Below are 26712 nucleotides of genomic sequence, written 5' to 3' on the forward strand. Positions count from 1 at the left end.
TCCCAACAGGGCTGATTGAAAGGTCTTCAATAAGCAAACAAACATGGGAATTTGGCTAAAACACACCATGTCAGTGAAATAGAATAACCCAGAGGTTATTATTGTTTTTGCTTGTTATAATTACTCTGAATACATGTTATATTTGTGAATACCAGATTTTAATCAATTTATTCAAGTTATACTGTATATCTTCTATCTCAAGTCCCCACTCAACAAGCAATGTAAACAACATCCGTTTTGTCAGTCAATTTGCTTTTGACAGTGGATTAAAGATTACTCAATGGCTCTCTCTGCTGGTAAATATGGGAAATAAACCACAACGTTAAACGTGCCAACAGGAACAGTAATCTTCTTCTGAGCACCCAATCCAATAAAACCCTGTTTTGTTTTGTTTTGTTTTGTTTTGTTTTGTTTTGTTTTGTTTTGTTTTGTTTTGTTTTGTTTTGTTTTGTTTTGTTTTGTTTTGAAGTCACCTTGTATGAGAGCATTTTATTGGAGTCTATTTTTGCATATAGTAGCTTTCTTGTGAAGTGTGTAGCCTCACTAGACCAAATACAGTAGTAGTAATAATAATAATTGTATTCATATACTGCATCACTTTTAAAAATGTGTTTTTGAAGTGAAGTGCTTTGATAGAGCAGAAAAACAACCAAAACTTCTAACAAGTGTAGAAACCTAAACAAATAAAAATAACACAGAACTGAAAAAAATAACTGTCTGAAAAGTTTTTTTTTTAAATTGATGAGGGAGTGATTGAGATGCCTTAAATTTTTATTGTCTTATATCTTCAGCCAGGTTGCTTCAAAGTCAATGTGCCATGATGCAGAATGCTCTCGGGTCATTTTAGTTGACCCTTGACTTAGTAACAGGCCCTCACCTGAGGATCTGAGGCTGTGGACTTGCTCATTGACAGGAGGCAGGCTGTTGAAGATGATCAACACATACTTTGTTGGTGTTCTAAATGTTTTGACACCATCGCACCTGTTATAAATATAAAATGTCTAAAAATCAGCAGGATCGGTCAGGGCACAGAAAAGGGAGTGTTCAGTCTTATTTTGTACACAAGGGACAGCTTCTTTTTTTTTTCGTGACAAGTCTTGTTTCCTTTTTGCCACAGTTAACACTGTAACAATCACTGTAATAAACGAGCACAATTGCCTTTGGAATTTGTTTCCACATCTATGTGAGTGGATGAGAGATGGAGCAGAGGAACATGACACGCAAAACAACTTGATATATTTGAGGGGGCAAGCAAGACATTGGGAAGTGGAGCGGAGGAAAGAGGCATGAGATAATAAAAATATATGGAATATAATATATTTTGGGGGATTTAGTCAGAGGGGGCACAACATTTATTTGAGGGGGCCAGGCCCCCTCTTGCCCCTGCCTAGACCCGGCTCTGGTGATTATTATTATTATTTTATTGATTTTTAGGTTCACTGTAATCTTTGCTTTTTAAAGTCTTTATTTTGATACACCCCCATCCTTCAGATCCATACACCGAAGTCTTGCACCCTGCACCCTGATTAAAACATTACTTCTCTGTAACCTATTCACATTCAGTTACTTTTGTTTGTGCAATTGTTTTGCCTCTTTGTAGTTTCCACGCTCGTTATGTTTGTAGCGTTGGCGTTTAGAAGAGGAGCACCCGTAGAAGCATTACAGGAGGTCAAACAGTAGATGTCTCCCTCGTCGCGCAACTGCGCGTCTTCACTGCAACTCCGCACTACAGATGACAGAAACGCCATTTTGAAAGGCAAATTGTTCATAGCACACCCGCTCAGAGAACTGGAACTATGCCGCGGGGCCGGCCTCGCAAACTGAGAGTTAAAAGCAACGACGGAACAGGTAACAAGTGCCAAAATGTAGCGAATAAAAAATATAGATGTTAGTCTGTCCAAAGAAGCCGGTGGTTTTTTAATAAACACTTCTAGATCGTATCTAATAACACTTAAATGTAGTGTATATAGTCCCCGGATATAGTATTGCGGGTGGGCTTTGCTTTGTGCGGCGAAGGAGTGATTGAGGCGGAATGATATTAATAGTATCTCGGTGGCTCTTCTCACTGGCTTCCAGACTGAATTGGTGGCGGAAAGAAGAAGTGCTCTTCTCCAGACGATCGAATTCTACCTGGGTGTTTTATATTGCACCAGTGTTTGTTAGCTATTTGCCATTAGCACGTTTGTGCTAACTCGTCGTTGCTGCCACAGCTAGCTTAGACGCTAACTTGCTCGAATGGTGGCTGTAGTTGTTTAGGTGTTGTGAAACAGTCCTACGAGCCCCGGCGAGCCGTAGGTTGTGTGGGAGAGGTTTCACCAAGCATGCATACGTTTCTTTACCATTTTGTCTGTATTTCAAAGGTCGCATCATAAAAAATGCCAAAATCTTGCACTGGCGAAATAACTGAAATGGTGACTAAACGTGGCAATCGTCGACATTTAGGACGTAAGTTTTTTGACGACTGAAATCTAGACGTGTTTGGTTGCGTGGAGATGCAATTTATTAACGACTATACCTGCTGGATGAACACATGATGCTGCTTTCAGGTGTCAGAAGTTACGCCAGCTACATTTCAAAGGATATTTGTTGAGAATCTAAATGCACGTCACGAAGTGCCCATGCTTGTTTTTGTCTGTTGAGCTGGGATTTGGTCTTCCTACAAAACAACCCAGTACAGTTTATTCCACTCCACTGTTTTTGAATGGGCTATACATTATCTACAGTAGAAAAGAGCAACCGAATAATAATTCCAACACAAATATAATACCAGTGCATAAACTGCTTTCAGTATTCACTTTCATGCCCCTAATGATGCTTTGTAAATTGACAGAATTACCAAACCATTTGGTAAGACAGAATTTGTTTTACATGTGTTTCATCACAAATTTGCTTGCTTTAATGGGCCACGTTATGAGCGTCATGGCAACTGAAGTTCACTGACTTGGCTCAACCGATCAAGTTCAAATGTCATTTGATCAAATCAACAGAATTTAAGTTTATCTACTTTAACTGATCAGTCATCATTGAGCTCTTTCCTGCGCTGCATACATTTTTTTGCATGTTACATTGAATCCTTCCATAAGAAACGCCTTGAACACAATGAAGTCAAGAAAGGGTCAAATGTTAAATATTCTGTTAGATTTTATACTTCACAAAACACGTGCACAAATAACTACACAGAAGTAATGTTTGAAAGGTTTAAATAAAACCATTATAAAGATGCTAAATATGACTTAATCATTGAAACTTATTGTATTACTGGCAGGGCTACCACTACTCATTTATTGTAGGACCTGGAACAATTTGGTCGTTTGGCCTATCCAGGGAAGTCGACATTTTAATACACAGAGTACTAATGAAAAAAAAAATTACTCACACGTGAACACAACACAGAGCTATTGCATCATCGCGTCCAGTTTCTTATAGGTTTACGGTCGTAAGGATTGAACTGAGCAAAATGTTTTGTTTTGCCCTTTATTTTTGATGCAGATGCTAATGAAAATAAGGCAGAAGGTTTCAATGATGGTGAATTCAAGGATAAGAAGTGCACAATATGTTCACAAATATTTACCACAGAGAGCCAGCTGCAGAGGCATCTTCGTGAGCATGAGGTCAATGACAAGGTAAGAGGTTAAGATCTAATGTATTGTAACGCACTATGGAGGTGATCAATACCTGTCGGAATATTAGCATAGATGGTTAGAGTTTTAGGTCTAGGTTTTTTACTTCAGTAAAATGGACGACATTAAAAACGTCAGTTTTTGGTTAATTGCAATTATGCACGGGGTAATTGGGCAATTTTGACTAAACTATTTTTATATCATGCTGTATTAAAAGCCATGTATTTCATACCGTGGAAGTCGACCCCAAATCACTTGATCTGCGATATATCAAGTGTAATAATGTACAGCCTGATTATCATAATAAATAATGATTATAATTCATTAGTATGTCTGCTACTAAGGATGATATACTGAAAAGAAATATAAATGCCACAGAAGTCACAATTTATGAGGGAGCATGCTATTGGCATGCTGACGTCTCCAAAGAAATTTCAGAGAAATTTGCAATTCATCCAACCGGCCTCACAACTGCACTGTACCTCCTCCACATCCAGTATCTTTACCTCAAAGGTCATCTGAGACCAGTCCCCAAACGGCTATCCTGTACAAACAATTTAACATAACCAACAAATTTCTGCACCGACTTTTAGATCGTCTGAGGGAAGTTCATCTGCATGCTTGCCGTCCCCATCAAGGTCTGAGCCTGACTGCAGTTTGTTGTGTGCAAATGCCCACATTCAGACAGCATGTAGTGTGTCGTGTGGGTGAGGGGTTTACTGATATCAAAGTGGGTTGAGTGGCCCATGATGGCGGTTGGGTTAAGTTATGGACAGGAATGATCAATATCAAGTTCCTGTATTGAGCAGCTTTAACCTTAAAGCCGCAACAGCATGAGATGGGTGCATTGCAGGGACTAAACTTGTGAAATATTACGCAACATTATGTCTCTCTGCTCTTCTTCCCAGCCTCATCGATGTGACCAGTGTCCACAGACATTTAATGTGGAGTTCAACCTCACACTCCACAAGTCCACACACACAACCTCTAACTTCACCTGTCCTGTATGCAATAAAAAGTTCTCCCGCATTGCCAGTCTCAAATCCCATACTATGCTCCACGAGAGAGAAGAGGTAGGTCCAACAACGCAGCAAATTGGTGAATATAAACCCAGTTATAACAAATCTTATCTCCACTTTCCTACGTTACAGAACCTGATCTGTGCAGAATGTGGGGATGAGTTTGTTCTTCAGAGTCAACTCTCTCTTCACTCAGAGGACCATCGCAAGGAGTTGTCCGGCATTAATGTCTATACCTGCAAGAACTGCGGGAAAGAGCTCAAGACATCTGCACACCTTAAGGAGCACATGAAGTGTCACATTAAAATGAGGTTAGGACGCTTCAATAAATAAATAAAAAGTAATGTTAAAAGTCAAAGGACTTTAGCCTTCTTCCAAAATAATAGAAACTGTCAACACTGCTGTTTTATCATAGTAACACATTGTTTTAACAATTGTTAAGTTCATGAAAAAAAATATTCCACAGGCTCTCCAAATTTTAACGCATTTTTTATTACCTTTTATTATAGGCCGCTGTCATCTAGCTCCAGAAATTACAAAAAAAACATTGATCGCAGTGGGTTCACCAACAGTTGCCATCACTGTGGAAAGGCATTCAAAAAGCCCAGCCAGCTTGTCAGACACATACGCATACACACAGGTAAGCGGTACATGCAGAAAAATATTCTCCTGTTGCCTGCTACAGCTTAATGTGTCTCACCTCGTCTTTACTCAGGTGAAAGGCCCTTCAAGTGCACACATTGCAGCAAGGCTTTCAACCAGAAGGTGGTACTGCAAACTCACATGGTGAGACATACTGGGGAAAAGCCTCATCTCTGTATTTTCTGCCCAGCATCTTTCTCTCAAAAGGGGAACCTACATTCCCATGTACAGAGGGTTCATTCAGAGGTAAGAGAGTAGCCTCGTAAGTTTGGCATGTTTTCGCTGATAAAAGTAATTGGTGAATGTTTAGCAGTTGCATTTTTAGATGCAAATGTCGCTTAATCAAGAAGTCTTTACCAACTTGTTCTATATTACAATTCAGAGGGCTATATATCTATTGCATGCATGAAAGTTCAGAGAACCTGCATCCATCCATCCATCCATCCATCCATCCATCCATCCATCCATCCATCCATCCATCCATCCATCCATCCATCCATCCATCCATCCATCCATCCATCCATCCATCCATCCATCCATCCATGCATGCATGCATGCATGCATGCATCCATCCATCCATCCATCCATCCATCCATCCATCCATCCATCCATCCATCCATCCATCCATCCATCCATCCATCCATCCATCCATCCATCCATCCATCCATCCACCCACCCACCCACCCACCCATCCATCCACCCACCCATCCACCCATAGATAGCAGCTCTGCTAAAGTCCAATTTTAAAGGGGCAAATATATAAGGCCAACAGTCTTAGCTGTGACGGTCACAAAATTCCAATCTGAGTTTAGTGAATAATGACACTCAGATACAGCCTTATTTGTTTCACATTTATTTTCAGTATAGTACTTATAGAGATTTCATTGTTCTTTTCCTACTCCACATTTTACTCAGGGTCTTTTCATCACCTATGGATTTTCTGATCTTCTACTTTATACAGCTTTCATATTTGACATCTATTTCCTCACAGCTCTTATCGTTCGTTGATCCAACGTCATGATTGCCACTACTTTGTCCTTCACAAAGATGCTTTCATTGTCATCTGTCAAGGGGGTACTTGGCTGGCCATCTTGCCAGTATATCTTTCACCCAGTTGCCACATCCGCATGTTCTGACTTATAAGCATCGTCATACCTCACTCCCTGACATTGAAATTAAAATGGTACAATCAGTATTTGGCAATTTAGGAACAAATATCTTGTGAATATGGTGTTTTGTAACTGCATAGCGTGTACAATACGTGTACCGTATTTTCCGGACTATAAGGCGCACCTAAAAACCTAAAATTTTCTCAAAAGCCGACAGTGCGCCTTATAGTCCGGTGCGCCTTATATATGGACCAAATTCCTAAATTTAAACTGGCCCGAAGCATTGTGTCATGAAATCAATCATAAGTGGCCCGCTGAAGACTATGAATCATCAATCAAAAAGACTATGGATCATTATTTTGTGATTATAAAGTAACTTGTTGCGTCTGAAGTTGAAATAAAAAAGATAAAATGGAGAATGATTTGATTTGGATTAAAAATCTGACATGATGCATTAATGGTGCGCCTTATAGTCCGGTGCGCCTTATATAAGGACAACGTTTTAAAATGGGCCATTCATTGAAGGTGCGCCTTATAGTCCGGTGCGCCTTATAGTCCGGAAAATACGGTATAAATCAAATCAGCCACAAAATGCGACCCACTGTCATAGAGCTGTCATATAATGTATGTATGTAATGTATTCTTTTGTAGGTGAAAGGTGTGCCATTGTTTCCCTGTATGGACTGCAGCTGTGTTTTTAAGAAGCTGGGCAGTTTGAATGCACACATCGGCAAAATGCACATTTCTGTCATGGATGTACCTTCCAGCACTTTGGTAATAAAGCACAGTTTATAGGCACAGTATGTTGGGCGGTGGTACTTTAAGCCTACTGGTTGTTACTACCAATTAACAAATAATTTCTTGAAAACAGACACCTTTTCTAACGTTTGGGCTGTCATTTTGTTAGATGCCTTTCGTGGCATAAAAAGCAATAAAACCATTCCGATTCTTCTCCACTGTTTTGGAATCCAACCTAGTACACACATAGACAATATCGTTGGTTCTTCTCTGTTAATGAAAGGAAAACCCACAGTAGTCAAACAAATCTGACAAAGCAATCAATAAAAAATGTAGGAAAATAAACAAATGAAAATCAGACACTCGTTTTTAATTGTGGTTCAACAGAAGTAAAAAGTGTGAGTCCTGGACATAAATGATTGTACCCTTAACCATATATTTTGTTGCACAAACTTTAGAATCAATCACTGCGCATACATATTTTGTAACGTTCAGTGAGATTCGGCACATTTCAGTCGGTTTACTTACTATTTTGGCCCACTCTTCATAAGCAAACTGCTCCAGCTGTCTCACCTGCAACGTTTCAGCTCCTTCTGCAAACATTCATTAAGATTTAGATTGAACCTAGTTGCTAGCACTTAAAGCCCTGCAATATTTCTTCAGCCATTTCTTATTGCTGCGCTACATTGATCTGTCACTTTGACCTTGCTCAATACACTACGTATTGTGAAGCCAGAAAAAGCTTTCTAAAAAGTCAATAAAATAGCATCATCTTACCCCATCTAGTACCAGACAAAAAAAAAAAAAACTAAAAATGACATATTATTGCACAGCTTTCTGTCAAATCTCTAATGTGTTCTGCCTGCTGCACTGTGGCGCTATCTTCTGAGCAAAAAATCATTTGAAATGTTTGCTCACCAGAGAGCTTGCTGTGTGCTCTTAATTCTCAGTTTTCTACACCACAAACCCTTGGGACGAATCTCTAATGTAGTTACTTTTCACCGTGGTAAAAAAAGTCATCACTGTGCGCACTACTTCCCCACTTCCTTTTCCTGCACTTATTGAAACACAGAAGAATGCAAACACTTTATACATAAAATAATCTATACCAATGATATTGCTGTCCATTGAAAAGCCTATTACCACAAATTGTATTGTGTTGTATCTGGCCAAAAAAGGCCTCTGTTTTCCAAGAGTATTGATATGTTACAAATGGTATTTTTGTGCTTCTACCTCGAGTACCAAAGGTTTTAATGAACTAATTTCTCTAGTTTGGCAGTGGGATGTTTTTATGTAAAAAATAGTCAGGTGTAATGGCTTCCATTTCTGCAACACTGACAATTGTGTGCCTGAATGAAATCGAATCCTGCCTTTAAAAAGTGACTGTTGCTCAGGTTGTTGTCAGACGTATTGATCTAAAAATGTAGTTATTATTGTGTAGATGTAGTCAGCAGTGGTGCAGATGTGCACGGGATTATACTAAGAGACATTTTCCCTTTCCCCGGTAGCTCAATAAAGAACCAAAAATATAGACTTCTCAATTTGCTGCAATTCAGTTCTATCTCTACCGCTAGAACACACTGCAACTACAATATTAATTAACAATGATCTTGACTTGCATTGCATGTAATAGTGTACTCATTAGATCTTTAAAAAATCACCTTGCCCTAATTGCCAATTGTCACATCTCTCATTCCCCTTATCCCTGCTTGTCCCTCAGGAGACAGACACTGCGGGTCCTTCAGGGTCGGATGGCGGAGAGGCAGTAACAGATGTCATCCAGCAGCTACTAGAACTCTCTGAGCAAGTCAATGGAGAGACAGCCCAGCCCCAAGCCCCAGAGCCAGCTGTTGCCATGGAAAGCGCCATTAACCAAGACATCCTACAGGTGAGTCAAGGACATTCACATAATGCACACCCCAGACTTAGTCACGCGCTTTAGCGCTTTAATATTAGAGGCATATAATGTATCCGACTATATTCTAATGTTGTTGTTTGAGCTAATGAAGATTCTGTTTTTATAGCAAGCTCTAGAAAACAGCGGGCTCAGTGTAGCCCCAACTCAGAATGTTGATGCCAATGCCAGGGAGCCTCCAAACCAGACATCGGAGGGCACTAATGTGGATTTGAAAAAAACACCGCTGATAGACAAACCTGTGCGAGAAAGAAAAAGAAGCATTTTCAAGAAACCTATCCAAATGCCAGGTATGGAAGCATAATGGTTCAATTTTGGATAAGGGTATTATTTAGCTGAAAAAACACGCCTTTGTTCTTTGTACTGCTGAAACAGCTTATTGAAATTCTGACTCCATTGTCCACTTCCATTCCTAGGCTCCATCAGGGAGGAAAATGGCATCCGCTGGCATGGATGCCCTTACTGCTCCAAGGAATTTAAGAAGCCCAGCGACCTTGTCCGCCACATCCGCATTCATACTCACGAGAAACCTTTCAAGTGCAAGCAGTGCTTCCGAGCATTTGCTGTCAAGAGTACACTCACAGCCCATATGAAAACTCACACAGGCATCAAGGCGTTTGAGTGTCAGTACTGCCAGAAGTGCTTCTCCACTTCTGGCAGCATGAAGGTACACGTGCGACTGCATACCGGTAAGTATGTCCACTTTATTGAAGGATTATTGTATAGCACACCATAGGAAACACATAAGAAAATGATTTTTTTAAACGATATTCTTGACAGGAAACAACAAATAGCTCAAATCCGCCTGTAATTGGTGCCTATTGAAATGCTTTAAAAATGAAAAATATCAAAATATTTGTCAAAGGTTTCCAAATTGAATTTTTCTTTTTAGGTGTTCGGCCTTTCTCCTGCCCTCACTGTGACAAGATCTTTCGTACATCAGGACACAGGAAAACACATATAGCATCTCATTTCAAAAGCTTACAGCAGAAGAAACACAGGTTTCCACGAAAAACTAACAAAGCCAAGGTGTCTAAGAGTAATTTACCGTTACCTGACATCCCACTGCAGGAGCCCATTCTCATTACGGACTTTGGTAAGAGAATGTCCACAATGTCGAAATAAGACTAGTGTTACTTGTGTTAGTACAACACTTTACTCCTCCTCCTCATTCATTTGAGCATCATGTCGTTGTATATAATACAATTGCATCACACGTTAAAAATCATGTGTTGGTCACTCAACAGGCCTCATCCCATCTCAGAATCCTCGCCTGGCATTCCAACAGTACCTGGAGGTGGAAGGCAGCGATCGTCCATACAAGTGCCAGTTCTGCAATAAGGCCTATAAGAAATCAAGTCATCTGAAACAGCACGTTAGGTGAGACAAATCTTCTAATGATTGTTTTGATCATTTCAATAAATGCTAGCTCAAAACTGTAAAAACAGAAAATAGATCTCCCGGAACTAATGGTCATTTTGTTTACTCAAGGTCTCACACAGGTGAAAGGCCATACAAGTGTGTGCAGTGTAGTCGGGGTTTCGCCTCCTCGGGGGTCCTCAAGGCTCACATTAGGACCCACTTAGGACTGAAGGCATACAAGTGTGTCATGTGTGACACAACGTTCACCACTAGTGGTAGCCTACGACGTCACATGACGACCCATAGTGACCTACGACCTTACATGTGCCCCTACTGCCAGAAGACCTTCAAGTCATCTCCAAACTGTCGGAAACACATGAAGACACACAGGTTTGAGTGTTTTTTTCGCTCGTGTGTAAAAATGGGCGCTTCTATTGTAATTTTTTCTTTGCAGTGATTAGTTTGATGAAAAATAGTTTTGAGTCAAAGCTTTTAATGTACTGTTTCCCCTCATATTTGCCCCCGAACTAGATATGAGCTGGCTCAACAATTGCAGCCGAACTCAGCTGATGACCCGCTAGAAGCTGGCACGGTGCCCCACGATATGCAGGTGGAAATGGAGGGAAATTCCCTTCAGCAACCACCCGCCACTTCGAGTGAGCAAGAAAATATGCTGGCACTTGGTCAAGCAGAGGCTGTCAATGGAGGCCAGCCAGTGACATTAGAAGCACAACTGAGAGACCAAGCACTGGTGCAAAGCGAAGGTAACACAAATGGTCACATTCTCATCAAGAGTATTTGCAGTTTGCATCATCATTGACTTACTGCCAGATGTGTATAATGACTAGGGCTGTTGCGTAGCATTAGGTATGCTCTGCATGGTACCTTATGAACCTTATGGTTTTGGTTTTACACAGACGAGTGGCTTTTATGTGGTTGCTGGTTTCCTTCAAAAATTTGGAAAGATCGTGATTATTTTCTCTACCTCAGTAATGTTTGCGTGCCCATTCCACTCAGCGCAAAATCCTCTTTTTAAAACTCAATACAATGCATAAAGATTCAGATTTCTTTGATATAAGTGACAGTGAAAGACTGTTTTTAGTATTTAAGAGGAATTTTCTGCCCAAAACATATTGTAGTTAGTCATGTCTCATGTTGCAGCAAGAATCCCACCTACCTTTACCCTCAGACTGTCACATTGACAAGACAACTGTGAGACTGCCTTGTTCTTTCAATATTAAGATGACTATATATTTTTTTAACGGTTAGCATATACTGAATGGAACGTAACTGACTTGGAAACAACGAAACCGTGATGTGATCTGAACTGTGAATCTTCACCTCTAATACTGACCCATATTTTGTTACTTATTTGATGCCCATTTGAACAAGTGTCGCTACAGTAGTACTTTTGTTCTGCAACCACACACAACTCTTTGAGGCTATTATGCAAGTTTTGCAACATCTGAAAAAGTTCATTTTAATTTGATATTAAATGCTTCCCACATTGTATGTATTTTCAAGTCTTGAATATTCCCATTTAATACATTATCCACAGCCCCAGATTTTTATTGAAGACTAGATTCTGAGCATCGTATTTATGTGTTTTCCTATATATCATTACAGACTCCTATGTGACTACCCAACATACTTTACCACAGAACATCACCCAATTCGAGACGCGAACACTCCCTCAGACCACGTTTGACCAGCAAGCTTTAACGCAAGGTACATTCTGACAGATTTTTTTTTAACTGTGTGAATTGAAAATGCTTTTTTTGTTTTACTGGATTGAACATTGGCAATCTCTATTAGATTGGATCTTACACATTTGAAGTATGTAATAGCATTTGAATAGTCATTGACAGTATGCAGAGTGATGACAACAAATAGCTTTTGTAGAATATTTTACACTTTTTAGCATACATTAATTTTTAATCTGTGAAATCTATGTTGCCTTAAATGTTGTCAAACCTTTTGCTGCCATACATATATTTAACTCATAATATTTCGTTCTATGTGGGCTTCCCAGGCTTTACCATGACAGAATCAAGTTACAATCAAAGCCAGTTCTCTACTGTCCAGCAGCTACAGGACTCCAGTACTCTGGAGTCTCAGGCCCTGTCATCCAGCTTTCCTCCTCCGAGTTTACTTCATGTTCCAAATGCTGAAGTGGTGAGTCCCGGCCTCAAAACATGTACAACAGTTCTGGCCTCGATTGAACTTAGTTACTTACAGAGGTTCATGCATTGCATTTATTTTAACTAAGACATGTGGCTCATACGGAACAGTCCGAAGACAAAATGAAATTTCTGATTACTATAAAAATTTGCTTGATTAATAGCCTCTTCTAATCAGGATTCAACATGAGCGTGTCCGTTAGTTTAGATGGCAGTGGGCATGTCACTACATACTTCATCAGAATAGAAAACACTTGTATATAGAAAAAGGAAAATTATGAAAGGCTGAACTTTTTTGAAAGCATATCATCACTGTCTGGCAGAATCAGAGCGTTGCTACAAGTCTGAAAACTACAACCAATCGCCACCCAAATTCATATGCACATTTCTACTATTGTTCAGTTCAACCTGTAAAAATAATTGTAAACAATATTTTTTATTTTTGAGGAGGTGATAGTGGGTTTTGCTCACATTTGAGTTTAAATCCAGAATATTGTGCAGAAGAATTTCATATTTTCACAGGTTGAAGAGAACAAGAGTAGCAATTTGCATATGAATTTTGGGGGCAATGAATCACCATTTTAGACACTAGTTGACAACAGAATGTGATAAGCCAAGCAAAGAAACAATACACATTATAACACTTGCCTGCCTCCCTCCTGTGTTGTAGACTGGCTGAAGTGAGCTCCAAAATTAAGCGGGCCAGTTTGTCATCAACCTCATCCCCCATAAGCCATTAAATCACTACCGATTCTTTTAATGGCGCAAATCTTTGTGCTGACATCATTTTTACGACTAGACCTATACTATAAGTGCCAATGTGAGTCTGTATGTAGTTGTTCTTTTCCATGTAGACAAATGGGCTTCTCCAGCAGAACAGCCAGGAAGACCTACACCTGGATACTGAGCCACACGACTACCAGGAGGACAGTGAAGACAACAGCAAAAGATCGTACAGGTTAATTTCAGATTCTGACCAATATGGTATATTTGGGGCTGATGACAAGATGAAGATTGGGAGCTAAAAAAAAAAAAAAGCTGATGTCTGTTATATCCGCCTGTTTTCAACAGTCTTGCAGACATTTGCCTCTGAAACATACTTAATGTACACAGCTTCTTTGGTAGATGTTTGGAATGTTTGAACAGCAAAGTACATGAAGAAGTTGGGTTTTGTGAACGTTTTCTAGCTGAAGGGACTAAATGGGTCCTCACCCCCAAATCTTTAGGTGCAGTTGGTGTAATAAAGGCTTCAAAAAGTCAAGTCATCTGAAACAGCATTTGCGCTCCCACACTGGAGAAAAGCCTTTCAGATGTCACCTCTGTGGAAGAGCTTTTGTATCCGGCGGGGTGCTTAAATCCCATCTGAACACACACACAGGTACAGAATGTTGAGAAATCTCAAACTCTCTCCCCAAATTACTGTGATTTTTTTTAAAAATGAAAATGTCTTTAAATTGGATTATTTTAATGTTTTATTTCCATTTAAGTTCAACCTTTTTGGGTCTTCATTACCATGCAAATTCGAAAGGTTCTGTTGGCATATTTTCATTTCGACACGCCCTTATGTACTAACTTCCCATTGACAGGAGTGAAACCCTTCAAGTGTAATGTTTGTGATGCCTCCTTCACGACTAATGGCAGTCTGAACCGCCACATGATTATCCATGTTAAGTCATTCAAATGCAACACATGTGATGAGAGCTTCAGGACAAGCCTGCTTTGTAAGAAGCATATAGAAAAGGAGCATGCGATTGTGAGTCGAGGTAAGTAATCTGGGTCCACAACATGGTCACTTAACGTTGGATTGAAAAAGACAAACAATTATTAGTTAAGTATGCTGTACTTGGTTGAATTGAGGTACACTGGTACTCCGATAGTATCTGTTATGTACATTCTGGTGCCTTTCGTGCAGACGAAGTGCTTTGACTTCTTGCCATTTACCCAATACAAAGATACTACTGTCCAAAATCTGGATTAAAAAAAAAAAAAAAAGGATTTGTTAAATTAGGAAGGGAATCCAGCATCAAAAAGCTAAAAAAAATGCTGTGGCAACTCTTGATGAATTGAAGTACTATGTATTGTTGTAAATGTTAATGCTGAGATGTTGGTTACCTTACTTAGCTACACTATTTGACAAAGACAAAGCTATTTTGCTGTCAATCAAAATCCAGCATACTATTTAAATTCTAGATTTTTCTGATTAGATTGTGTCACTCAAAATAATATGCCCAGTATATGTATAAATTTGTGCTGGAACTCAAAGCTTTGCCTTCTGTTGCCTCAGTTATTGGTTTCGAAAGTCAAGATGTTGAAGAGGATGAAGATGAAGAAGAAGGGGATCAAAAAACATCTAAGAGACGGGGAATGGAAATCATCACTTTCACAGAGGAGCAAGCGGCAGAACTGGCCAAGGACCCTGGTGAGGAGGCATCTGTGTCAGAGAGAATCCTTTCCCAGTCTGCTGCCGAGAGGGATCGTATCAGTGAGATCAAGGACAAGGCGGTGGTGTCGGAGACAGAACCCAAGTTTGCAAATTGTTGCACGTTTTGCCCCAAAAGCTTCAAGAAACCCAGTGACCTCGTCAGGTATTGTGAGCCCCATTTTAATATCATGACACTAATACTAAAACCAACATGTGACACTGTGCCCCACAACACATCTCCAACGTAATTTTTTTTTAAAATTTTGTTTGTTTTGGCAAGTGCGACACACTTATTGCCACTTCATTTCACATTTTGTCTTACATGACTTGTCCAAAATGGAAGCGGGTTGAAGCAGTTTTTCTTATCTAGTTCTGTCCCGATTTGCTAAAAAGAAAAGGCGATGCCAGCTTTTATTTTTTTGCATATTCATTAACTTCTTTATTTTTTTCCCCATTGTTAGTTTCCAACTGTTTACCACTGTCAATCTTAAAGTACATTCCTCTTCACAACTGAAGGGAGAACCCAAAAGCACAACTCTCAAACTTCCACCTATATTGTATTTAGGCACATTCGAATCCACACAGGAGAAAGACCATACAAATGTGATGAATGTGGGAAGAGTTTTACGGTGAAATCTACTCTGGATTGCCATGTGAAGACACACACAGGTTAGTCTTGATGTTGTTGAATAAATTCTTTGTATTGATTTTTGGGCGTGGAGTCACTGTGTAAGTTAACAACATGGCTGCATACATATTTTTATTCTAATAGCATAATTGTTTAAGTCATTTTTACTCTTGCACTATCAATAAAAAATACTATTGCACTTGCTAAACATTGTTTTCTCAGTCATACAGGTAAGGGCATGGTAATTTTCAAAAGTTGAATCAAGGCAACTGGATTTTTCTTGTTTGCTGAATAAATGTATTTATTGATTTTCCAAAAACTAACTTAGGTAATTATGCTATGTTCTTGAAACAAGTCAGGTTGAGAACGGTTTCAATGTGAATTCCTCCACATAAAACAATTCTAGATACGATTTTTGATACAATGTTATTCAAGCACGTAACAATTTTAAAATGAAATGATTTTATACACTTTGATTTAGTGTTTTTTTTTTTTAAGTTTATCACGCTAAATTCTAAGAAACAACACACCAGCAACATCAAAACAATTTCTATTTGCTGTACATCTCTCATAAGAGGAAGATACGATTCAAGGATGCGACGATTTTATACAGGAATGGTTCCATTTTGTTCGTCAAATTACCAAACCGACCATTTTTTCGACTGGAATTGTTTTTAGTTGGTGCCCTAATAAGTTCAGTACTTCCCATTCACTTCTTAAATTTGTTCTAATTTTTGCAGGTCAGAAACTGGTCAACTGCCACATGTGCAACACATCCTTCTCTACAAAGGGGAGCTTAAAGGTGCACATGCGGCTCCACACTGGCTCCAAGCCTTTCAAATGCCCCTTTTGTGACCTTCGCTTTCGAACTTCTGGGCATCGCAAAACCCACATCCAGTGCCACTTCCGAACTAATGGAGAGAGCCGCAAGTCCAAACGGCCTTCCTCGTCTTCTGCTCAGAACAGTCATAGTGAAGACGCAGGGAATACCGGGGCCTCAGTACAAGCCCAGCATACAACAGTATCAGAGGCACTTCAGACTGTTGGCCTGCTACAAAACCCCAACTCTGACAACATCTACCTCCCAGCAAACCAAGTGCTGACTGGGCAGTTTGACCAGAATCTTTTACAGTCGGGCCTGGTGGGACAGGCAATACTGCCAGCCTCAATGTCAGGTATGGATCAGTTTTCACACCATATGAACTTTTGTTAGGGTAATATTATAGTCATGAATTGAACCGTTGGATTTGATACTCGTCGTTTTAAGAGACATTTTACCGTTACTTTCTTGATTAATTTGAGTTTAATGTGACTACATCGAGGTTAAACATTATAATTGATAAGTTTGAATCACATGTTTAGACACAACTTAGGTAGGTACAACAGCTGAAGATCTTTTGTTCCATTTCCAAATAATGTGAGCGAGAGATGTACATTCTAAGTTTATTTTAATACACCCTTCAAGTGACAACTTGGGTCATTCAAGATGTTAAATGAAGTCTTGTTTGTAAAGCTGACATTCTATAAGTTTCATTGATTCTTGATACTTGAGCATAACCTGGTACCATCTTTGCTGAACAGCGACAAGCCAAATGTCTGTGTCTTATCAGGATGTGAAAGGAGGTGGTTTATTGCCACAAATTCAACTCTATTCCCTTTCTTCTCCAGCAATCAGCATTTGATTGTTGGATGGATTAGCTTTTTTTTTGGATACAATATCCTCTAAAGCAGGGATGGGCAAGTTAAGTGCAGGAGGGGGCAGTTTTTCCATCATTGCTTCTTAGAGGCAACACACTTCCTGACCAGATGACTAAAATTATTACTATTTTAAATATGGACAAAATGTTTGCGCTTATATTATATTTTTTAATGTTTTTTAATTTAAAAACAAAAAACGACTACCCAGACCTAAAAACAAAGGATTTGAACAAAATAACCACAGACTGTATTTTTTTTCACATTTTCATATTCATAATTCAGATTCCACCAATTTTTCTTGGGAAACATTTATTGACTATTTATCAACTGCATTTGTTTTTGTTTGCGGTGGCAGGAGATGTGAATGTGTCTCTATCAGATGGGCTGACCACATTTGAAGGGATTCACCTCCAGTTGACTCCCACCAACTTGGTGTGCCCTAATGTTCAGATCTCTGGCATCGACGCGAGCAACTTAAACAACATCACTCTTCAGGTTAGGCATGTCGCCTAGTCATCCTTTATTGTTTTGTTTTGTTTTGTTTTGTTTGTTTCTTGCTGCTGCAGCCTTGCTCACAATCCATAACTACTCACCCATGAAACATGAAGGCCACCTTAGATTTATCCATCGATCTTCAACACCGTAGGTCCTGTTCAGGGTCGCGAAGGTTGCTGGAGCCTCTCCAAGCTGGTTTATTTTTTAAAATCATCATAATCTTGAGACAAGAATATGAATCATTGTAAACCAAATATCTGTTTGTACTGGGGTATAACTAATTAAAGGCATACTAATTTCTACTAGATAGTATATATTTTTAACTAATTGGAAAAAAAAACATAACCAACTACATCATTAGATACAATCTCAACAACAAGGCCTAATTTTGAGAGGTATTCAGAGAGGTATTAATTTGAAAATGTTATAGGTCGATGTGAATTTACTGCACTGCAGCATTGAAAGCCGTCTTTCTTTTTCTGTTTTGCAATGCTGCGAACTACAAAAACAGTAATACATTATTGACTGATTGCCTCTTAGTCGTTAAAAACTGAGTTTTTTGTTATTTGTTCATTCATCGTTCAAGGCAAACCTTTATGCAGGAATTGTACCTGATCTCATTAGAATACCTATTTGGTTGTGGTTGGTTAATCAACATCGTCAATTATATATTTTAATTTAATCTACTATATCCTCATACCATGCATACTGTCTTTAATTACGATTTTAATTTAATTCTCAATATTAGAATTAGGCCACACTCATGTGGTCATGCATAGGTTGTTAAAATGTAACAGATGTTAAGCAAACTATGTCTTCAAAAGAGATTTAATTCCTAATGTCATGCAACGCCTTGTTTCTTCGTGCAGATCGACCATGCCCTTCTCCAACAGACTCTACAGCAGGGCGGCCTTCTCTCACAGCCTCTGAGTGTGGACACTGGGCTTGTCCTCCACTCTGGCAGTCAGCTCATGTCTACTAATGACCCATCTGTGTCAGCGAATGTTGTCCTCCACCCCCTGACCAGCCTGGGCTTGCAGCCCTCCACCATCACACCTGCCCAAGTCACAATGGCTGGGCTCTCGGAGCAGGACACTGCGGGTATGTTCCTTACTTGTAGAAATTGTTAACAATACTCGTTGAGCTGAATAATGAGTGGTGAATTTAACTATCACGAATCATTCAGGCTCTCAGGACCTGAGCCATGTTATGAGCAGCACTGGGTTGGTGAGTGCAGGCACGGGCAGTCAAGAGATTACACTCACTATCAACGATTCCAGCCTCACACATGCTCTAGCACAAGTACAGGCAACAGCTTCTGGTTCCAACACCTCATCGGGAAACCCTCAAGAGATCACTCTCACCATATCAGGTATTATATAGCATCAGAGCCTGTGTACACTCAATCATGGATATAGTACTATGTACTAGTACTAGTATAGTACTAGTAGTATACACACAGCTACTGCATAATGAAACAATGGTAATTAATGACATGTCTTCATCAAAAGTAAGAGGTTGTGTTGCATATCCTTAACCTATAATTTCCCATTAATTACATATATTTGCAGGTCAAGATCTACTCCCCCAGCACAGCAACAATGCAGAGATGAACAGTGGCCTCAGACTGGCATCACCACTCACAGGCCAGCCCACCAATGCCACCCTGACCATCACCAACGACCATCTTCTACCTCAAAATCCCACCGACACTGGAATGGCTGGTAAGACTTTGCAAATAAAGAATATGCCTATTTAAGTTTGTAATTCATATCAACTATATATAGAATTTGCTTTCTGTAATGATGATCAAAATTATAGTACCTTGCCCTCCTCGATACTTTTACCAAACAGTTCCATAAAATATTTCTGGCTAAAATAGATTCATATTGTTGTTTATTGTATAATTTTAGAAATAAATGTGAAAAGCATGCATCTATTGCAATTTTCTTAACTTGTACTATTAAGTAAAACATTGGACAGAGTGAATATCATCATTCTCACATTATGATATCAGAAGATGTTTCATTTCATGACAAAACTACAATAAAATCTTGCCAGAAAGCCTTACTTGCACCTTATGGTTTATCAGGGACACAAAAATGAAAATCCTAAAATACAACAATTTTTCCTACAGTCACCAGTCTTCCATCAAACACCTCTCTATCACACATCGCTTCATCTCAAAGCCTAGTATTGTCACCAGGAGGTGTGGCCAGTGATGGTAGCGTTACACTAACCCTAGCAGATGACCAGGGTATGCTGGATGGCGTCACTGTAAACCTCAATACACAGGTAAAAAATGTTTTACATGCACCGTTTGTTAATTATTAATGTTCTGTTGTAACTGTCCTCAAGATTATTACATTCTTTAGCATTCCAGTTCTTGTAATTTATTTTGATCCTTAGGGTCAGACATTCCCTGCAGTGTTGAATGACTCGAATCTACAACCTGGGCAACCATCCATTGCAGGCCATCCAGTCATACTAGTCAGCCATCATTCCCAATCTGTGATGGGAACATCTGACAATGGATATAACGTAAGTACCTAAATCAGCCAGGGAGACCAAAGTGGATGATAGATTAGATTATGGGAGGCTGCGGCTCATTTAATCTAATACCGTCCACTTCAATACTTAAATACATTTAAAAAAATGCATGCATTACATTATGTTTGCCTACAATTATGTATTTCTGTTTTCATGAGGCATAAATAATTCACTGACACTATTTGTTTTGGGTTTATGTTCCAGATTGGAAATGATAGCCGTAAGGGTAGGAAGGGACTCCCCTCAGATGCTGATAATCAGTATAAATGTTTCTACTGTAATTTTGTATGCCCAAATGCCAACTCATTACGCCGACACTGTAGACAAGCTCATGGTAAAGACCGATGCCATGTCTGCACTATCTGCAACAAAGCCTTTAAGCGAGCGATGCATCTTAAGGTAAGTGTGTAGCAGAGCAGAAGCTCTTACTCCACACCCACCATTACCGTTCCCACGGATCCTTAAAAGCAAAGCAAAGTGTTGGTTTAGGAGATTAGAAGGAAAATTGTAGGCTAGCACAATTATGTTAACAGCTAGAATGCCATCTCCAAGCTTCTTGCTGATGTTGCTGTGACTACAGTTGCACTTATTCAGAAGTGCAGGATCCACAGGATTGTAGCTAACCTGCCTGGATGTGGCTGCAGAAAAAAGAATTATGACAAATTGAAGATACAAATAATAAGAAAAGAGGCGGGAACATCCGCCAAATTAATTAAAGCTTGTGTCCAAGGTCAAGCTAAATTAGTGCCATATCACTTCGAGAAGAATGTTCTATTCAGACAGGACAAAGCTGAATTTAAAAAAAATAAATAAAAGAATACAAGGCACATAAACTTTGTTCACAGGCACAAAAATGAAGCAAAGAGTGGTAATTTGTGCAGATAATAGGGATTCTCGCAGACCGTGGCGATGGTGTGACATTGCCATGAAATGAGATTGAAAAGCCTCGCCTCATTTCCTCAAAATACAGTATTTATACCTCCTCCTGAATCGCTCCGCTGGGAAGATAGGATTATAAAAATATGAGCCCCTACACGCTAGACCACGTTTACTTCTGTAAACGCTACGTTTTAAATGATGTCGTCTCTTATCCTGTGGCTTCGGGGCACTTTGGAAGATGCATTTGGTTCACACACGAGACAGACTAAGGTCACATTTAACATGTTATGTGAATGCTTACAGCAAATTTCACCAAAAAGTATAAAATGAGCAATAAGACCTGCAATGCTGCTCAGTTATGAAAAAAATATTAATCATGATTATTTTGGTAATAGCTAAATGAAATCACAATTATTCGAGCTTTTTTTTTTTGTACAACACAAGAAAGTGTTAAAACCTAAAAAATATCAAGACAAATACATTTCTTTAAAACACTAATTATGGGATTTCCTTTTGGGCTAAACAAAATTTATAAAGTAATTTATTTTAAAATAAAATAGGTGCAAATGTAAAGTATGGTTTATTTGTATCAACAAATAGTACATTGGATATTAATAGTTTTTTTTTTTACACTTATGCCAATTTTTGTCACTGTGGCGTGAAATAATCGTTAAAAAAGTTCATGGTAAATTTATAGTACATGTCCAGGCCTGTTTCATGTGTTTTCTTTTTATTTAAATACAATTCAAAAGCAATGTCTGATTTTCATTGGGAAAATGTCTTGTTTTAATATATACATACTCTGCCCTGTTATTAAATTTGGATACATTTATCTCTCAATAGGAGCATGAACGAGTGCACCAGCCAGGCCCATCGCCCAGCTCCCTCAAACCTAGAGACTTTAGCTGCTCCTCGTGCGGGAAGGCCTTCCCTAAGCGCAGTCAGCTGGAGAGACACAACCGCACACACACAGGTGATTTGGAATAAATGTGTACCGTATACAATTTTCACATTAACCAGATGGCTTCCGCTTCCCTCTCTCTAACCATAGAGACATTCAGGTAATTATCATTTGAATAGACTCATGAGTGTATGTGGATGCCACCATAGTCATCCTTTAAACACATATGGCCTCTTATCCTCTTATGTAGAGATTGTGCAATAGCGCCAACATCACGCTGCTTTTCTTGTCATCAAGGCTACTGAGACCGCCACCACAGCCTGTAACGTTTTGTAGAAAGCTGTCATTAGCACGGTGCCAACGACATTAGCATTTTGAATTTGCTGCTGTCCTATTTCCACATACTGTGCTCAACATAATTGAGTAAAACCCGTTTCATTCAAATGTTTTTCTTGGTGAACACAACGATTTTAAGATGATTAAACTCAACAGTGGTACTCATTTTTGAAAAAGTGCAATGGGAAATGATTTTTTTAGGAAATACGGCTTTCTGTATAACGGTGTACCATACGAAACATTTAACATGAGGGCCTGCTCATGTACAGTTAACGGGCATGACATTGTGTGAAGCTTTTCCATCGCTTTGTTGTCATGGGAAAGCAGCTTTGGCATAGATCTGACATAAATTTGTGAGCGTGTGCAGTTTTGGCAAATGGTGAAGGCTTTGAATCGCTTCAAACAGGTTCAGTAGAGGATATCGGTATTCGCAGATCATTCCCAGTCCAATTGAAATGCACAGCATATTTCAGTCAGGGTTTTGAGTAGATCCACATGCTTTCATGGAAAGCCCCTTTCAAGCATTTTATTTTGTTATTCTTGATACCCAGCTTAAGGTCCATGTACCAGGGATGCTTTTAGTTGTCACAAGTAAAATAATTCAGGACACCATAGTAGGATATCAAATTATTAATTCTTTTTTTATTAGATATCATATCCTCTATTTGTGTGTGCGTGCATGTGTGTGTGTGTGTGTATGTGTGTGTGTGTGTGCGTGTGTGTAGATGTAGCTAAAGTATACATACTGTGTAAATATGTTTTTAGAACTCTTATTATTACTAACTATTTTTTTTATAAAAAGGTACAAGTGTACGTACTACAATTGTGTGGACACTCCCTGCCTTCTGGTGGCGTGTGGGCAACTTTTTTATTTATTTTTTTAATTTGGGAAAAAAATCTGAGATGTACTGACGCCGCGATAAACGAGCCGCGATGTAGCGAGGGATCACTGTAGATATGTGTGTATACAACTTTGTATATAGCAGAGCCTGTGAAAAGCCAACCGCCAAGTCTTACTCTGGTCTCGTTGTCCTACAGGTGAGCGTCCCTTCAAGTGTCTTCAGTGTGATAAAGCCTTTAACCAAAAGAGTTCTTTACAAGTGCATATGGTCAAACACACGGGAAAAAAGCCCTTCAAGTGTGAGATATGCAGTATTCGATTCACTCAGAAGAGCAACATGAGACATCACATGAAGAGAGCCCACGGCTACGGTGAGCATCTCGACACATGTTGTCAAGACCTTTACGTTCCAATTTCAACAATGATGGAAGTTCCTTACAGAATTGCAGTACATGCCATTCAATGGAGACCCCACCTAGTTACAAGATTGAAGCACCATGGTTACAGACCTTAGTGGAACATCTTAGTGCTTCACCATACAAAACTTGCTTCTCCTTGAAATCAGTGATTACCGTATTTTCCGCACCATAAGGCGCTGTGGGTTAAAAGCGACAGAGAATGGCGGCGGAGGGACGTACTCTACGTATTACGTACAGTGCTCTGATTGGTTTACCGCCCCGATCTACGTATAATGTAACGTCCTCTGTTTGGTTCATATTATGCCTACATATTACATCCAACATTGATAGATTTTTTTGGAATTCAGTTCACACAAAAGCCACACCTTAATAAAGAAAATCAAAGGCTTTTAAGTGCGTTTTATGGCGCAGAAAATATGGTACATGGCATACCCACACAGGTCATGCTTGGAACCAAATTTAAAAGTTTGAATTGGGTGCATCATTGGTGTTAAGTCATCAAGGCCCCAAACAAACAAAATCTGAACCGTGGTTAAATCTGAATCGTGGTTGACTTATCTCTCTCATGTTACATTGTTGTTTTACATTGTGTTTTCGTTCATTCACTTTTATTTTTGCCCTTTTTCATCTTCACAGGTCAAATTCAGGATGTGACCCTGCGCCAAGAAGAACCCACTACTCAAGTCACTGTAACTTCTGAACTTGATCTGGAAGTGGTTCCTGAGTCATCTGGAGATTGGCAAAATGATTTCCCATGACTCAACCCAAATCACATAAATCCTAAACAGGTTATAACTACACAGTTGAGAGTTTGACAGCAGTTCAGCTGAAGTTTGCCAAACATCTTGCCTTTGAAATTATTTCTTTGAAAAAAAAATTGCCTTCCTAACTCAAGACTTTCTATTTTCTGTCACTTTTTTTCATCACGTAAAGCTTTGAACAATGTGATTCCCCCACAACAATGATATCTCAGAGAATTTCTTGATTATGGCATTAGAATAAACATAATAGTAAATGTTTTCTGTATTGTAAGTCTTAAATGTTAACTTTGCCAGTATTACAGTGGAAGGGTTAATTAATGGACATCTTTGAGTCTTGTTTTCATAAGTACGGATATCAGTTAGGAGACAAGATTGCTCTTTCAAATGAGAAAAAAAGGGGAAGAAACGAGACTTTTTTGTATTACTATTTTTTAATAGTCACTGGTCACTGGGACGAATGCAGCCAACGGTACTGCTGGTATGGTTTCCAAAGTAGCATTGCAAGAGCTCATCCCCCACTTAACTGTTTTTTTTTATTTTTATTACTTGCTTTACTATATTTATGTTAACAATACATATGTATATTGTATTTTTTTTTTCATTTCTGTAGCTCCCTTTGTATATGATGAATTGTTTTTGTTTATATATTGTACTTTTTTAATTTCTGTAACTCCTTTTGTATATAGCAATATTTGTTTATAGTTGATCTTCCGCAGAATGGTCATCCTGTTATATTACTGTGCTTATTGTAAAGCAGATGTATTTTTTTCTGTTGTTTTCTATTATATAAAGATGAACAAAAGTAATTTTTATACTATCTGAATCTGTCCTGTGTTTTCATTCATTTGAAAGACAGTTTGGTCGGTTTGGTAAAAACAAAAAAAAGGTGTTTCAGACAATCTTGTATTCCACTGGGCGGCTTGATCTTTTCTCATGCCACATTAAGTTCCATTTGTGGAATTGAGACTTTTTTGTCGTCTTCACATGTACCTCAGCGCTGGCATAAAAAAATAACAATGGACAAAAAAAAGTATTCACAGTGGTTGACCTTTTCCACGTGATCTAACCACATTCCTCAAAATTGTGCATATATATATATATATATATATATATATATATATATATATATATATATATATATATATTAACCAAATGTCTGATTTTTATGTTTTGATTGGCGAATATAAATACAAGGGTTAGGGTTAGTGAAGTGATTCGTTCTTTTTTCAGTTCAGATGACTTCAACCAGTAGGTGTCAGTAATGCGCATTGAAGCTGGTGCCACCACGCCGTAAATCAAAACGAAGAAGAAAATGACGTAACTTCCCGTTCACGAACGAGTTGTGAATTGCATTTCACGTTCTCCAACTGAACGGATCTGTGAGTGCACGAGTCAGTGAGTGAGTGATTTGCATTTCCAGTTCATCGCGTGAACGGATCAGTGAGGGAACGAATCCTGACTTTCCCGTTCGTGAACGAGTTAATGGGTGAACTGCCTTCCCGTGCAGCAACGGATCAGTCAGTGAATGTGTTGCGTCTCCCTCCTGGCGTGAACGATGTAAGCCAGAATGTAGCTTTACGATTTGCCAAGGAAAGAAAGAACCACTCACTGAAACACCACTTCTTTTATGCACGTTTTCTCCAAGCTAACGGCTAACTTTATTGCATGAAGGGATGCGCCGTTATGCAACAACGGGGAGATTACGCTTCTCTTTGGGTCATCTTGATTTTATAACCCTTGTAGTCGTTTTTAAATAACGTGTATGCCTATATACGCCTAAATATTGTTATCCAATATATCTACTGCAATTTCACATTAGATTGCTGGTTTGAAATTTACTTTTAATATTATTTTCAAATAAACATTTATGTTAAAACTTGTCTGGTGTTTTATTCCTTGTTTTTTTATTCGCCAATTAAAACATAAAAATCTGACATTTGGTTAACTGTTTTATATGACAATATGTGTAGGTACACCTCATGGACACTTCAATAGGTACACTACACGAGGTAAAAAATAAATAAATAAAAGAATAAATAAATAAAGGGTTAATTGCACAATAAAAGCACGTTTATGTATTTTCGCACGCCTGGGATCGAACCAAGTTCTTACCGAGCAAGAGCCCGTGTCTATATCCGGTCGGCTATTTCGACCTGCAAGCCCGTTGTCGTGTGCACTGTTTTGTACTAGTGATGTG

At 38.9% G+C, this 26712-nt stretch overlaps 1 protein-coding gene across 3 annotated transcripts; it reads left to right on the forward strand.

Moving 5' to 3' along the window:
• The first annotated feature begins 1717 nt into the window (after positions 1 to 1717).
• LOC119135906 (zinc finger protein 236-like) lies at positions 1718 to 25332 on the forward strand. Of its 3 annotated transcripts, XM_037273908.1 has the most exons (33): positions 3562 to 3623; positions 3999 to 4133; positions 4214 to 4258; positions 4529 to 4693; positions 4772 to 4950; positions 5149 to 5279; positions 5355 to 5527; positions 7042 to 7164; positions 8849 to 9016; positions 9153 to 9333; positions 9460 to 9732; positions 9936 to 10139; positions 10291 to 10423; positions 10535 to 10795; positions 10937 to 11169; positions 12032 to 12133; positions 12438 to 12580; positions 13440 to 13543; positions 13812 to 13963; positions 14172 to 14348; positions 14870 to 15170; positions 15573 to 15676; positions 16376 to 16810; positions 17689 to 17828; positions 18698 to 18929; positions 19015 to 19200; positions 19400 to 19552; positions 19966 to 20123; positions 20238 to 20369; positions 20583 to 20777; positions 22101 to 22230; positions 23533 to 23706; positions 24391 to 25332. In XM_037273908.1, the coding sequence occupies exons 3-33, from the start codon at positions 4238 to 4240 to the stop codon at positions 24510 to 24512; spliced, it is 5385 nt and encodes a 1794-aa protein (XP_037129803.1). In that variant the 5' UTR covers positions 3562 to 3623; positions 3999 to 4133; positions 4214 to 4237; the 3' UTR covers positions 24513 to 25332. The 3 variants fall into 3 exon arrangements, with proteins under 3 accessions (XP_037129802.1, XP_037129804.1, XP_037129803.1); XM_037273907.1 differs by lacking the exons at positions 3999 to 4133; positions 4214 to 4258 and adding an exon at positions 1718 to 1848 and having other exon boundaries at positions 3490 to 3623; XM_037273909.1 differs by lacking the exons at positions 3562 to 3623; positions 3999 to 4133; positions 4214 to 4258 and adding an exon at positions 1754 to 1848.
• The last annotated feature ends 1380 nt before the right edge of the window (positions 25333 to 26712 follow it).

The sequence above is a fragment of the Syngnathus acus genome, chromosome 16 (assembly GCF_901709675.1).
Source record: "Syngnathus acus chromosome 16, fSynAcu1.2, whole genome shotgun sequence".
Lineage (NCBI taxonomy): Eukaryota > Metazoa > Chordata > Actinopteri > Syngnathiformes > Syngnathidae > Syngnathus > Syngnathus acus.

What these genes read in the sequence shown, in the direction of transcription:
- LOC119135906 (XM_037273907.1), top strand. Translation starts at nt 1,797, where the DNA reads ATGCCGCGGGGCCGGCCTCGCAAACTGAGAGTTAAAAGCAACGACGGA. An exon ending in GATCACTCTCACCATATCAG is followed by an intron (nt 19,201 to 19,399) that starts GTATTATATAGC and finishes ATATATTTGCAG; the next exon opens with GTCAAGATCTACTCCCCCAG. An exon ending in CTGTAAACCTCAATACACAG is followed by an intron (nt 20,124 to 20,237) that starts GTAAAAAATGTT and finishes TTTGATCCTTAG; the next exon opens with GGTCAGACATTCCCTGCAGT.